General features: G+C 38.8%; 1 protein-coding gene across 1 annotated transcript; it reads left to right on the forward strand.

Annotated features, from left to right (window-relative positions):
- The first annotated feature begins 328 nt into the window (after window positions 1–328).
- hmgcs1 (3-hydroxy-3-methylglutaryl-CoA synthase 1 (soluble)) lies at window positions 329–14613 on the forward strand. The gene is made up of 10 exons (XM_028463520.1): window positions 329–481; window positions 2892–3340; window positions 5436–5561; window positions 5728–5892; window positions 9720–9888; window positions 10052–10222; window positions 11231–11337; window positions 11415–11540; window positions 11635–11795; window positions 13569–14613. Exons 2-10 carry the CDS (start codon window positions 2893–2895, stop codon window positions 13638–13640), a joined length of 1545 nt encoding a protein of 514 aa, XP_028319321.1. The 5' UTR covers window positions 329–481; window position 2892; the 3' UTR covers window positions 13641–14613.
- Window positions 14614–15910: the final 1297 nt, after the last annotated feature.

The following is a 15910-nucleotide window of genomic DNA, read 5'->3' on the forward strand; positions in this document are numbered from 1 at the left end:
GGACTGCAGCTTTAAAAAAAAAAAAAAAGAAAACCAACCTGGCAACGCAAAAATCGTACAAGATTTATTTATGTCTTACATGTGGAAGAAGAAATGTATTTTACATGAAAGATTTCTCTCTTGTTTGTGTGATCATTTGTTTTACCTGGATAAGGTGATATAATAACGTGAATCCTGACTCTTAAATCCGCCCAGTGCGTCTCCCGCGCCAGGGTTGAATCCAACGATCTGATTGGCTCAGGCTGTGTCACCAGACATCGTAGACGTCATGCTATTGGTTGAGGGCCGCGTGGTTGTGGTTCCTGAATTCAACAGGTTTACGTCATGCCGCACGGTGTCCGTGTGCCGTGATTGGACTGCAGACGTAGCGTCATTTTGACGTTTCCTCCTGGGCATTTATAAACACGGTGTGCGGGTGGAGTGGAGGACTTTCCGGACAGGAGAAAGCGACTGGTTACGGGAACCACCGACGCCGGTCCAGGTAAGCGAACCGCTGCTGTGTGGAGGTTAATTAAAGCTTCGTATGTCGGGTCACCGGCCCGTGTAGAAGGAACATGAGCCCTCATTTTGCTATTTTTACACGGGATGGTGATGCTTGGTCACCCCGAGCCTGCTCAGCGGTACCTCGGCGAACGAGGCCCATCAAGCCCCGGGCAGGAGTTCTCAACCAGCCGGTCTCCGAAGCCCGTCCTCCGACTGAGCGGCGGTGACTCAGCGGCTTTGACCTCCGTAACCTGCTTAACATCCAGAAAATCCCAACGCCCTTTCACCTACTTATCCTCCGTTACTGGTTACTACTGGTTACTACAGTAAAGTTCAAACTAAATGGTTTAATATTGATTGATGTGAAATATGGTTCATTTGTTTATTCCAGGAACATGATGGTTTTAAACTCCCGTTTTAATTATTATTCTTATTCTTATTATTATTATTATTTTTAATGGAACAAAGTTTCCTTACATTATTGATTTTTCACAATCTACTTTATGTCCTGGAAGAAGATATTTATTTACCCATAACCTCTAAACCCTTAAACATATGGAATAACAGGATCATGACAGTACTTCTAAAATTAAAACTGAGTAAGAATTACTGTTAATCTGTGACATTAAGTTCAAAATAAAAGCGACACAAAATATATCTATAAAAAAAAAGGTGAACCAGGCACTCCAAAAATGAGGAAAGACATTTTGAAAAGCATTTATTTTAATGGCCAAATCAGGCTTTTTAATGATTTATCCTTTAAAATAACGGCTTCTTAGAATTTCTTTCCTCATTTTTGGAGTGAATGGTTTAGCCTTTTTTTTTTTTTTTTTTTTTTTTTTTTTTTCCCCCCCCCCCCCCCGTGTTTCCAAGAGCACCCAAAACTAGTGAACTTCAAACACTGAGCAGCCAGTCATCCCCTTTCCTTTGTTCTGAACTTAAAAAAACAGCTGAAATAAATACAACAAAGTTTGTAAAAAGCATTCATCACATGCTGCAATACTCCAGGGCAAGTTTGACCAAACCTGGGTGTAATAATTTACAAATGCAATAATACACACATCAGTGTATCTTTGAAGTTTATCACAACATCACATGTACCACATCCATCTCAAACAAAAGGAAACAATGTTAAAATTGAAGAAAAAAATTACATTTGGAGAAGACTGTGTGTGTTTGTGTGTGTGTTTGTAATCATATATGGATGTCACCTCTGTTCAAACAGTCTTTAACAGATCAGATATAGGTTGCATATGTCTACGGTGTGAATGTAGCCTCTGATTAGGGCTGCACCATTATGGACAAAATAATAATTACTATTATTTTAATAGATATTATAATCACATTTATCATGTTATGGAAAAATCTGTATTTCTTTTGCACTACTTGTATGTATGTATGTATATATATATATGAACAGTTTACAGTGCAAAATGAAGCTTGAAATAAAAAGTCGACAAAAAAAAAGAAATTAACCCAAGAACTTAATATGTACCAAGTGTTAAGTGAATAAATACACTATTACAAAGTGCTTTGATGAAATGCAACTCATTAGAAACAGACCCCCAATTTCCTCTGGATGCGGCACCGCTGCGTTACCGAAGCTGATAGGTTTCCACTTTATTCTATGTGTTAATTTCCACCGGGTCCGCTGCGTTGCGTGTCTGCTCCTTCCCAGATGCGGTAGTTCGGTGCCCTCTGCCTTAATTTAATCGTGGCAACCAAAATCGTGATCACGATTCAAATTTGATTGATTGTGCAGCCCTACCTCTGATGGTGTGGAAGAGTTTAAGAAAAAAGTCTATTTGGTGATATATCGCAATCTTTCAACACATGATTTATCGTATCAATCCAAAAAATGTTTTTTTTAAACATATTTTTTAACCAAAAAAGAAACATTTAATTGCGCTAACATATACATAGCTAGCGCATAAACTACCTCACTCCTCTGTGTTTTAGCTGGAAGTTGATTGCACTTTATTTTCATAAAACATACTGGACTCTTTTATAGATGTATGTGGTTACTATTTTAAATCATTTAAAAACTTCACATAATCAGAATCTGTTGTAGAAGCAAAAGATGAACTTTTTTTAAAAAAAAAAATGTAATTTGACAGTTTGATAAACATACCACTTGTTTTTTTATATTGTTGCTTAAATTACAGTTAGTTACAATTTACTTGTTCTTGCAAGTTAAAAAAAAAATGAAATAAATTGGATTTCATGGCATTTTGTACTTGTAAAGGTGAAATCTGTAATTTTTTTTATAGCACAATGTGTATCGTATCATGACATGCAAATTGTGTATCATATTGTCAGATTCATGGTTATGCACACCCCTAAGGTGGGATCACTGCAACGTGGTGTCATTGCAGCTAAAAACCCTCCTCTCTCCTTTTCTTTTGAAGGATGCCCGGCTCAGCTTCTGTCAGTTGTTTGGGTCCGTGGCCCAAAGATGTGGGCATCATCGCCATGGAGCTGTACTTCCCCTCCCAGTACGTGGAGCAGTCTGAATTGGAGCAGTTTGATGGTGTGACGGCGGGGAAGTACACGGTGGGACTGGGACAGGCCAGGATGGGCTTCTGCTCCGACCGCGAGGACATCAACTCCCTGTGTCTGACGGTGGTGCAGCGGCTGATGGAGAGGAACGGCCTGTCCTACGACAGCATCGGACGGCTGGAGGTCGGCACCGAGACCATCATCGACAAGTCCAAGTCGGTGAAGACGGTGGTGATGCAGCTGTTCGAGGACTCGGGGAACGCAGACGTGGAGGGAATCGACACGACTAACGCCTGCTACGGAGGAACGGCCGCTCTGTTCAACGCTGTCAACTGGGTGGAGTCCAGCTCCTGGGACGGTGAGCGCACCCAGCACTGTCACAGTATTTAGTCAGCCACCAATTGTACAAGTTCTCCCACTTAAAGAGATGAGAGAGGCCTGTAATTTTCACAATAGGTAAACCTCAACTATGAGAGACGAAATGAGAAAAAAAATCTAGAAAATCACATTGTAGGATTTTTAATGAACAAATAGGTAAATTCCTCTGTAAAATAAGTATTTGGTCAGCTACAAACAAGCCAGATTCCTGTCTCTCACAGACCTGTAATGTCTTCTTTAAGAGGCTCCTCTGTCCTCAACTCGTTACCTGTATTAATGGAACCTGTTTGAACTGGTTATCAGTATAAAAGACACCTGTCCACAACCTCAAACAGTCAGACTCCAAACTTTCTGGATTTTTTTTTCTCATTCTGTCTCTCATAGTTGAGGTTTACCTATGATGAAAATTACAGGCCTCTCTCGTCTTTTGAAGTAGGAGAACTTGCACAATTGGTGGCTGACTGAATACTTTCTTTGTCCCACTGTACGTTAACAGCAGGTAAAAACAGTTTAATATGTTATGGTTTCATTTATTCTGAAAAATTGTTTTCAGGAAAGTTACTTTGATCTCCTGACATGTTTCGACTGCTGAAAAACATTTCTCTGAATAAATGAATAATCAAAACCACAACATGCTATTCATAAAGGACTTGTTGAAATGATTACGCGGATGTCAAGGAAACATCAAAGCCATCAGCAGATGTCTCGGAAAAAACTGGCAGTCGACAGTTGAAGTATATCAGGAGATCAAAGTAAATTTCCTGAAAAAGGTTTGTCAGAATAAACTAAATCTCAACACATTATTCATAAAAAACTTGCTGGAAATGTAAAAACAGTTTGTCTAAAAACGTCGCTGCATCTCCTCAACGTTGTGCTCACAACATACATAGAAAAATTACAAACACTTAGTACGCATTAAAAATAAGAAAATATATATAAAAAAGGATTGAGATGTAAAAAAATAATGAATCTGAAAATAAAGTAGACTGAAATGGGAAATATTCTATAACTCTCCAACACATCACATCTACTATTAGGGCTGGGTGATATAGACCAACACTCATATCTCAATATTTGTTCTCAAAATGGTGATATACGATATACAGCTCAATCATTTTATTTCAAATAGTCTGACCAGAAAAACAATTTTGGGTTAAATCTCATGATCCAAATGTCACACAGACACATTTATTAACAAACAGATGCACAATATGTTCCACTTTAGTGCGTTTCTCCTCTAAGGGACAGCACGTGTGAGTGAGTTCTGTAGTGTGACTTGTTTAGGGGAAGTTATGGCTTAGAACTCACAAATCCATCTAACTGAGCTTCTAATGCTGTTCTGAGAAATAGTGAAAGCAGCGACTCCTAAAACAAGTATTTTAAAACAAAATAAGCTATAAAAACAAAATATATATATATATATGGATATAGGCGATGTCATTTTTTTTTATATCCCCAAAACAGAAAACTCGCTATACCTTGAAACTAGGGCTGGGCGGTATGACCCAAAATGTATATGACGGTATTTTTCAAAATGAACAGTTTCACAGTATATAACGGTATATTATTTTTCATGTATAATCATGTGTTCACAACATTTCTACTGGTTGAGATGAATTACTGCAGTAGATTAACTTAGGATGCTCTATTTTACTGTCATAATAAGTGAATATTGTAGAATAATTACACACTAGTAGTAATACAAGTTTGTAACAACAGCCCAATGGCTTTTTGCTGCGCTAGCTTAGCTTTAGCACTAGCTTGATTTCTAGCTTTAAATGCTACATACTCAGTGGTGTGGTGGTTTCTTATGGTGAATAATGTAGCGTTTTGTTTGCAGCTCCACCAGGACTTATTTCCACGCTATAGGAATTACAAATTGCGATACTTTGCTCTCTTTTTTTGTGTGTATTACTGTCAACATGCTAAGCTAACCATGCTGTTCTCCTGTAGCAGTATCATACTGTATATATTAATGGTGATTTTGATGTGGATAATGTTCTGTATTAACCTGTGATGATTTGTGTTTCTGTTGAAATAAGTTGTGTAATTCTTTATCTTTGTCTGTTCTGTAGGACGTTATGCTTTGGTTGTTGCCGGTGACATTGCCGTCTACGCCACAGGCAGCGCTCGGCCCACAGGGGGCGCCGGTGCTGTGGCCATGCTAGTCGGACCCGATGCTCCACTGGCCTTTGAACGAGGTTCGCTCTTTCTATCTTTTCTCTTCTTTTTCTGCTGCAGAATGAAGAGTTTGTCTTCCAAGACACAGTTTGCATGTTGTTGAAATCAGGCTCTCACTTACTTTAATGACTCTTTGACCTCTGACCCAGTGAACGGTGACGTGATGTTTTTAATTGTAACCTTTAGGTCTGAGAGGGACACACATGAAACACGCGTACGACTTCTACAAACCCGACATGGTGTCAGAGTACCCTGTGGTGGACGGGAAGCTGTCTATAGAATGTTACCTGAGTGCCTTGGACCGCTGCTACTCTCTGTACCGCAACAAGATCCACGCCCATTGGCAACGAGGTGAGAACACACCCACTAACAGATCTATTATCTATAAGTCTGTAATCAAGGACAGGAACAGATTTATTGTCTTCATCAAGGGTTCTCAACCTTGGCGTTGCAAGATATCTTAACTAAGAAAAAAATTGTTGAACAGTTTGAACCTATTATTGTTTATTTTTACCCTTTTTCTGCAACTACATGAAACTCTTTTTTTTTCATCACTTTTTCTTGCCATATTTTTGCTCCTTTTGATGTATTTTTGCTAAATTTCTGACACTTCAAAGACATTTTCAGCACTTATGATGACCCATTATTGTCACTTTTAACCTCTTTTCACCATATTTCATGCTTATTTTTGCCAATTTAAAGTAATTGATATTGATACATTGAACCCTTTTTACCACTTTTCTTTCCATTTTTATCTAATATTTTAACCAATTTCTGTGGTTTTTAAATCCCATATTTCACCACCTTTTCCACCACTTTTAGTCACTTTGAACCCATTTTATTTCTGATTAAAACAATAATTCACATCTTTAAGATGACTATGATAATAAGAAACTTCCTGGATAACAGTGGATATTATTCAGATGAATAAATGTGATTATCACAAATTCTTAAAACAATGGATCGTCATTTTGCTGATTTTATAGATTGACCCCGAAAATCTCTCTGGCTGAAAAGGTTGAGAAGCACTGGTTTATATGTCTGCGACAGACGACAGGAACAGATCTATTGTATGTATGTCTGTGACAAAGAACAGGCTTGATAATGACTGTTGGTGTAGAGTTATGCAGAACTGCAGCCCTCCAGGACCAACGTGATTTCTCTATAATTACCTGAGCAGGTCATGTTGTGTTGCTGCTGCTCTCAGAGTTCAGAGGTTTAATTGGTTAAAAGGGTTTTGGTGAGTTTAAGTTCTCTGAGGGCGTGAGCTCATTAGGTCGACCTGTGACGCACCCACCTCATCCGACGATGACAGTGTGACGCATTAGGGAATAGATCTGTTCCTGTCCTTTGTCAGATCTATAAACAATAGATCTTTCTTCTTTTATGCCATTTTTTTCAGTTGAGGATAAAGGAAAGCTGTTTTTTTTTTTTTTTTTTTTTTTTTTTCCTGATCTGAAAAATGATTTGATCCGTTGCACCACTAATGATTACTCAGACAGCCGGTCAAAGCTGTGTGCAGAGACAGACGGTAATCGACACAATGTGTCTACACACACACACACACACACACACACACACACAGTGAGTTCATAAGCTGAGATGTGTCACTACTACCACACAATCGCGACATGAAGCTCACACACAGCCTTACAGACACCACTCGGGGACAAACAGCCCTGCTCTCCCTCCACCTCACACACATAAGACGTACTACACACACGTCCGTGTACACGCAGAGACAGGAGGTAATACACGCACGTGTCTGTAAATACACACATAATTTGATGAACCCTCTGATTAAACCAGAATCTGCTCTTTATAGAAGCAAAGAGTCACAAACGTCACAGCTACAGCAGCTGTTTCACACTTCCTCATTATAACTGTCAATCAATGCTCACTGAGGGCTGTGATTGGAGGAAACCCTCCTCTCAACTTTTCTAGAAAGGGTGGGGCCAACATTGAAAGTTGATGACACAAGGCAATCCAAAGAATCCAAAATGAGATTGTAATGGCAGTGTTCAACCCTTAGAGGGCAGTAACTCTGATATTTTACAAGTACAATTAAGATACTTTTACTAATATGGTGTAGTGTCTGGCTATAAAGTTAACCCTAACAAATCAGAGGCATTGATGGTGTCAGGGGCGTGGCCTGACCAGCTGAGTGACACAGCGTCTTTTTGCAGAACCAAACAGGGGTTTAAATACTTAGGAATCAAACTCACTCCCTATGTGCCTCAATTATACAAGGCTAATTACGAAAAAATATTTGAAACTTTTAGAAAGGAACTGGCAAGATGGGATGTGCTCCCTTTATCTCTTCTGGGTAGAGTGGAAGCTGTTAAAATGAACCTACTTCCCAGACTTTTGTTCCTGTTCCAGTCTCTCCCAGTTTTGGTCCCAACATCAGCTTTTACAATGCTGGACAGACTTATATCTAGGTTCATATGGCAAAATAAGAGACCAAGAGTGAGACTTAAAACGCTTGCCCTTGAAAAGAGGAGGGGTGGACTTGGCCTTCCCAGTATGAAATATTACTTTTGGGCGGCACAGCTAACAGCGGTGGTAGCCTGGGTTAATAATGACGTGGAGTCAGGATGGGTGAACATTGAGCAAAACTCACTGCCAGCTATACCACTGTCCACCCTAGTGTTTCTGGATAAGCAGTCACAGAAGAAACTGGAAATAAAAAATATCTGGATAAAACACACTTTAAAAATGTGGTCAACGGTTCAGAAAGGAATTAAAGGGACAGCCGGTCTTTCACGGGCAATACGGATTATCGGAAATCCAGATTTCCCCCCCTCCACAGTGGACACAACCTTTAAGAGATGGGAGGGCAGAGGCCTAAAGGTTATTGATCAGCTGTTCTGTGATGACGTTCTACAGCCATTCTCATATCTTCAAGACAAGTTCTCTCTACCTCAAAGTGACATGTTTCGTTACTTTCAGATTAGACACTATATCACAAACCATAAAAATTGGAATACAATTAAAACTACCCCATCAAATGTTGAAACTTACCTGATTAATATAATAAAATATCATCTACCCAACAAAAAACATGTCTCCCATTTATACAGAAACCTGCTATTGGACACATCAGATAATACTAACTATATTAAAAATAAATGGGAGCTGGAGTTGAATATTATAATAGAGGATGGAGAGTGGGAAACAATTTGTAATGGCTGCCATAAAGGAATTAATAGTAACATGTGGAAGGAGTTTGATTGGAAGACAAAGATAAGGTTCTTTAACACACCTTTGGTGGTTTCTAAATTTGTTGACCACCCAGATGCAAGAAAATGTTGGAGAGGATGTGGAATGGTTGGTGACCATTCTCATATATTCTGGGACTGCCCAATCTTGGTTCCTTTCTGGAGAGGTGTAAAAATGGAGATAGATAAGGTTCTGGGAGTTGATTTATTATACATGCCGAGCCAGTTTCTTCTTGATTTGACTCCCAAAGACACGTATACAAAAGATCAAAGGTACCTGCTACATGTGCTCCTGATGACTGCTAGGAAAATGGTAACAATAAAGTGGAGGAATCCACAGCCACCAACCGTTGTACAATGGAAGCAAAGAGTGAGAGAGGTGTATAGAATGGAGGCTTTAACAGCAAAGTTGCAGCTGAAGTATGAGGTCTTCATGAGGAGATGGTCACCCATAGAGAGATACCTGGGTAACTGAGGGGCCTACACTTTTCTGTAATGTTTTGATTTGCCATCAATCGATTTGTGTATTTGTATCATGTCAGCTTTGTTCGTTTTTCTGGGATCCAATATGTTTTTTCCTTATTTTATTTTACTATATTGTATTATCCAAATTCTTTATTTTTTCTTACATTGCTGTGCATACTCTGTCTTGCTGTCAAGGAATGTTCTGTAACGTTATTTCTTATGTTTACTATTAAAAAGAGAAAAATAAAGTTCTAAAAAAAAAAAAAAAGATACTTTTACTAAAATGTGAAGAGTGGGACTAGGATTAATAAACAGCACTACTGATATATGTATTCAGGAGAAGAACGTGGGTTTGGGGTTTAGTTACTCTTTAAGATAAATCTTTGCATGTTTTGGTTAGCTTAGCATGTAGCAGCGCTGCGTCTCTACCCGACGGGTCTCGTCTGAGCTCATGATGACGTGTGTGAATGTGTTATTTTGTGTTTGTGTCAGACGGCTCAGAGAAGCTCTTCAGCCTGGAGGACTTTGGTTTCCTGGTCTTCCACTCTCCGTACTGTAAACTGGTTCAGAAATCTTTAGCTCGACTGATGCTCAACGACTTCCTGAGCGACCCCTGCTCCAACACAGAGAGCGGCCCCTTCGCTGGCCTCGACGCCTTCAGGTACTGAAACAACAGAGTGAACTTAACAAACAGAAGCTAATCACAGCTGTGATTTCATTAGTTTGTGGTTTGGATTCACACACAGGTCACATGTCATCAGATAAAAGGAGGAGTGAACTCAGCTTCAGCGTCAGCAAACCTAGTGATGATTGTGTGTTTTCAGAGATGTGCGACCTGAGGAGACCTACTTTGACCGTGATGTGGAGAAGGCCTTCATGAAGGCCAGCTCTGACCTGTTTGAGAGGAAAACCAAAGCGTCTCTGCTCGTCTCCAATCAGAACGGAAACATGTACACGCCCTCAGTGTACGGCTGCCTGGCCTCGCTCATCGCTCTGTGAGTCTTTAATGGATCAATAAGTTTCACTTTTTAAAACTGTTTCATTTTGTTTTGTCCCCAATACACACAATACACAAAATGATGTGTTAATGCTCTGATTGGTTGTTATTCTAATGCTGACATGTGTTGATCATGTGACCCTCAGAACACATGTTTCTGGCCCCGCCACCTGTGATATAATAGTGATGTCAGAGGCCTGTTGGCATAATATCAGTGTTAGTTTTTAGATTAACTTTGTCTTTTATTTGTTTAATCGTGGCCTTTGTTTGGGTTTCCTTTAACTGATTAATGTTAGCTTAATGCTAATATAAGGTTAATGCTAATGTTAGGCCAGTGCTAGTTAATGTTAGGCCAATGCTAGATAATGGTAATGCTAGCAAATAATATTGTTAGGGTAATACTAATGTTGGCTAATGCTAGTTAGTGCCAATGTTAGGTTAATGTTAATGCTAGTCAATACTATTCTTAGGGTAATGCTATTGCTAGCTAGTGCTAATGTTAGGCCAATGCTAGTTAATGGTAATGCTAGCAAATTCTATTGTTAGGTTATTGTTCATGCTGGCTAGTGTTGGGTCAATGCTAGTTTAATGTTAATGCTAACTAAAGTTAATGCTATGCTAATGCAGTGTTCAATGACGGGCCAGCATATTTGAGTTATTATTATGTGATTGAACAGTGAGTCAGTCACAGTGGATCTAGACGCTCTGATTGATTGATTGATTGATTGATTGATTGATTGATTGATTGATTGATTGATTGAGTGTGTGTGTGTGTGTGTGTGTGTGTGTGTGTGTGTGTGTGTGTGTGTGTGTGTGTGTGTGTGTGTGTGTGTGTGTGTGTGTGTGTGTGTGTGTGTGTGTGTGTGTGTGTGTGTGTGTGTGTGTGTGTGTGTGTGTGTGTGTGTGTGTGTGTGTGTGTGTGTGTGTGTGTGTGTGTGTGTGTGTGTGTGTGTGTGTGTGTGTGTGTGTGTGTGTGTGTGTGTGTGTGTGTGTGTGTGTGTTGCAGACACACTCCGGCTCAGATCGCTGGTCAGAGGGTGGGGGTCTTCTCGTATGGATCTGGATTTGCTGCCACTCTGTACTCACTGAGAGTCACACAGGATCACACACCAGGTGATTATCACTGAGCGTCACACACACACACACACACACAGAGAGAGTGTAACGTGGCTATGTGCTCATTGTTTTAGGATCTTCTCTGGACAAACTGGTTTCCAGTCTGAGTGACCTCAAGGCTCGACTGGAGTCCAGGAAGAAGGTTTCACCTGCTGTGTTCTCAGAAAACATGAAGCTTAGGGAGGAAACACATCACTTAGGTATGATGTTAGAAACACACTGGTCATCATGTCATCATGAGACTGTTTCTAAGCATAGATCTAGTGTAAACAGAGTGATCATGTGTTCTCACAGCGAGCTACGTTCCTCGTAGTTCGGTGGAGGATCTGTTTCCTGGTACGTGGTACCTGAACCGCGTGGACGACAAACACCGGCGGGAATACGCCCGACGACCTCTGGACGACGACCTTTCAGCAGAGCCGGAGCGAGTCAGATCCACCACGGCTACAGCTCAGGTACAGTGTTTGTACTGACCAATGGGTGTCCAGTGTCACCTGTAGCCCCGCCTCCTTTACTACATGCTCACCAGGAATGAAAACACAGAATGTTTAGAAGTAAAGTGTAACGATTCATCCATTAGATCCATGAATCGATTTATATTCCTACGATCCAACTACATCGATCTGTGCTCGGCAAGTTGTCCTTCCTGATGACATTAATCGATCTAAAATCATTTTAAAAGGAAATCAATCGATACGAGGAAGTAACGCTTTGGATTTAAGCACAGCAGGCTTTATATGGATGTGTTTTAAAATAGCTTTAAATAAAAGACGTCAGTACCAGCAGAAAACATAACATAGTATGGAGGAGAAATTGTACCACCAGCGTGTGGAAACACTTAGGCTTTCACACAGACAGAAGATAAGTTTCTATTACAGATTTTTGCAAAATAAAAGCAATATTTCTAAATGTCGACAAGGTATAATTGTGCTTTGAATGTTTTTCATTGAGCATTGGTTTTGGGCAGAAGCTTCATAACTACTGTGAAATCTCATCCTGTGAGATTTTGCTACAGAAAGACGATCAGAACCTCCTTATAACACTCCACATTCCTTTATTGTTTCACGTTCAATACTGAGAAATGTCCTGGTCGTCTCTTCTGTTTGAACATACCGCGTCATATTTACTCAGAGAGAAGTGGTCATGTGACGTGTATTTATGTAAAAGGTGTTTCCATGGCGCTTTACCGACACATTTCAATGTTGAAACGTCTGAAATTCCTCCTCATGAAAAAACTTTTGAGATATTCAATTGTTTTTTTTTTTAATTCAGGCGTTTCCATTAGCAGTTTATATTGAGATATTAAGAGTTGTTCACTGTGTCCACCGTTTACCACCAGCAGCATCACATGTAGCGTTAGCTCGTTAGCATTAGCTCTGTAGAAGCCTGATGATAATCAATTAACTACTGATCGTTTAACCTGAACACATTTTTTATAGTATTGTATTATTTTGATGTATAAAAACGAGCAGAAGAATCTGGTAAACCTAATATTTATTTTTATAAAAAATGAGAGCAGAAAAGTTCACATCCTGTTAATTTAAACTGAAGTGTTGGTTGGACTTTATTCAAATAAAATGTGTTTGTTTCTCATTAAATGTTGTTTCCCTGTTTATGTCCATAATTAATTTGATTAATTTATAGACGATTCTATGAAACCTCACCTGCACTGATCAGTATTCAGGGATTATTTCACTCATTATTATTTTGGATAAAAAGTTACCCAATAGTTTTTAAGTCACTGAATTGTTCTAAATGAATTGGCATCGTCAATGAATAAATTCTGCAACAACAAATTATGATTAGAATGGAATTCTTACAGCTGTATTTAGAAGGAATATGAATTTATAAATGTATGATATGGATTATTACACTGAGTTGGAGTAATCAGATCAAATATACTGTAATTTAATTACATTTTAAATATCAATGTGTTTAACAGAAAATAAAGTCCATCACTTAATATTTCCCAAACAATTTGTTTCCTTTAAGAAAAATATTCCTTAATTAAAAAACTGCATGTGTCAGCATTAAATAGTGGAGTGGTTAAATAAAAATAATAAAACATTTAATTTTTCACATAAACAAGGCAGAGAACTTTATTCATATGAAACATCGTCGTTTACTTTAGTTCCTTTTTCAGTTTCATGTTAGGAATGAGGAACGTCTCAGGTCGACTTCAGACCAATAACGAAATGATGATAAATCTGTTTCTTTCCGTCCTGTAGAATATTCCCAGTCCAGCCAAGAAGATTCCTCGCATCCCTGCAGCTGTTCCTGAGTCCGTGGTTAAGAACTGAGAACGTTTCCCTCAGAGCCAAACGTCACCGGAACGTTCCTCCATCAGCCACTGCTCCTCCTGGAGAACTGCAGAGAAACACGCAGAGTGAGGAGGAGCTGCTGCTCTACTCCTGGACCTCATCGCTGAGTCCTGGGATCAGCCGAGCGTCGTCGGAACGCGTTCCAATCACATAGTTTTTATTTTCACCTCGCCATTGGTTTTAATTCTAAAGTCACTAATTGAGTTTTTCCTCGAGGAAACGCCTGAACAAGTCAACTGGGAGTGGAAGTAGTTCCCAACGTCACAGCGTAGCTTCACATCAGTGCACCAAACCGTTCCCCTCCACCGTCCAATCAGCATCAAGAACACATTCTTTATCCACAAGTTTAGAAAATGTGCTTTTATTCAGATCTCATTTAAATTTCATCAACGACACAAATCAAAAGTTCTATAATGTAAAAAACATAGTAAATGCGTGCTGAGTCAGCACTTTACGTCGGGACCGAATCCCATTTAATAGACACGTCATGTCTTTCTTCTGTGAACCACATGTTGAGAAGCTCTGAGGTCCATCGTGTATTTTTTTAATGTTAGGAAACATATCAAACGGTTCAAATTGTTTTGTCTTCCACCACGATAAAGTAATCTATTACTTTAGGGACGCAGGACACGCCTCCTGCTCCAGTCAATAAGGAAGTGCTCGGTTTGAATCTGACTGTTGCTCATGAGCAGTGCTGCCAGACTGATCAACACTTTAAAAGGACTGGAAGCATTTCATCACGTGTGTTAATGTTTACAGCAGTGCATTATGGGAAATAGTGTTTTTTTTTTTTTTTTTTTTCAGTGCTAACAACAAAAGTCTGCTTTCACTGAGCAGGCGTGACCTCACAGACTGTTTATGCTGTAGATATGAATGTATCGTTGCATCACATGAATTTTATCCCAGCGGTTTGTACAAACGTGTAGATTATGAATAAATGAACCACACAGAAGTGCTGAGTCATGCTTTTTCTTTTGTTTATTCAATCCTTGTTTGTTTATGTTCAATTATTACTCAAGAATACACATTGTAAAGATAATTATTGTTTGGAGTTAATAAAATATGAATATATATATATATATTTTTATACAGAATATAAGATGAGCTTTTTAGGCCCTTCCATGATGTCAGCATAAATAATGTGTAATGAACCACATTTATTAATTTATCTGAATAATATCCAGGAAGTTTATTATTATTTGCTCCATTAAAGTATATAGTTATCTAAAAGATGAAAATCCTTGTTTTAATGGGAAATAAAATGGGTTAAAAGTAATTGGCTAAAAAAAAATAAGCATGAAATATGGTGAAAAGTTATAATAATGGGTCAATATATGTGACATTAGATGGAAAGGGTTTAAGTTTGGTGTAGTTGCAGAAAAATAGGCAAAAATGTGCTCCAATTGTTAAAAAACAAATATTACTAGTTTCTGAAGGCATCTGACGACCATCTTTGAGTGTATCACGACCCCAAGGTTGAGAACCACTGCTCTATGGCACCATAGCCATACATCTCTAATCTATTGTCTCTAATAAGGTCTATACAACTATAACTTCTATATCTATGTCAGTCTTTCTATATTTATAAATCTATATCCTTGTATCTATTCCTCGAGCTCAGTATCTTTCTCCTGATAACTTTACCATCTACTTTATCAATCTCTGTCTACATCACTTTATATCTATATCTATATCTATATATTACTCTGGATGGCTCATAAGGAGCCAGAACAATATACTGTATCTATTTCTGTCTATAGCTTAGTCATTCCCAACCTGTGGTGCGCGCTCCCCCTGGCGGTGTGTGAGAGTATTACAGAGAGAAGACGTTCATTTTATTGCTGAGTCATGATGGGACAAAATTGCCAAAGTTTTAGAAGTAAATAATAAAATATTTGACATGTTTTACATTTTATTCGTTCCACGCTGCTGAAAAGAAGAAATTAAGACACAATGAAACAATGAGAAAGTTTGAACAAATGGAAACACACACGCTAGCTGAGCATTTCTCAACCTGGGGTACATGTTCCCCCAGAAGTACGTTTTAGAAGTTTTATTAAATACGTTGTATTTAACATCTTTCTTTCCCAGTCACTTCATAAGACATTTATGAAAAAAAAGCTTTGGACCAAAGGATTCTGTGTGACTGAGTAAAACCTGCTGACACATTTAAAAGATCTATTTTCTGCCTAATGTCAGTTTGTCTGTCAGTTATTACAACATGATTTTAAAGTCAAATTAATTCACTT

The sequence above is a fragment of the Gouania willdenowi genome, chromosome 12 (genome assembly GCF_900634775.1).
Source record: "Gouania willdenowi chromosome 12, fGouWil2.1, whole genome shotgun sequence".
Lineage (NCBI taxonomy): Eukaryota > Metazoa > Chordata > Actinopteri > Blenniiformes > Gobiesocidae > Gouania > Gouania willdenowi.

What these genes read in the sequence shown, in the direction of transcription:
- hmgcs1 (XM_028463520.1), top strand. Translation starts at nt 2,893, where the DNA reads ATGCCCGGCTCAGCTTCTGTCAGTTGTTTGGGTCCGTGGCCCAAAGAT. An exon ending in GGAGTCCAGCTCCTGGGACG is followed by an intron (nt 3,341 to 5,435) that starts GTGAGCGCACCC and finishes TCTGTTCTGTAG; the next exon opens with GACGTTATGCTTTGGTTGTT. An exon ending in TCCACTGGCCTTTGAACGAG is followed by an intron (nt 5,562 to 5,727) that starts GTTCGCTCTTTC and finishes TGTAACCTTTAG; the next exon opens with GTCTGAGAGGGACACACATG.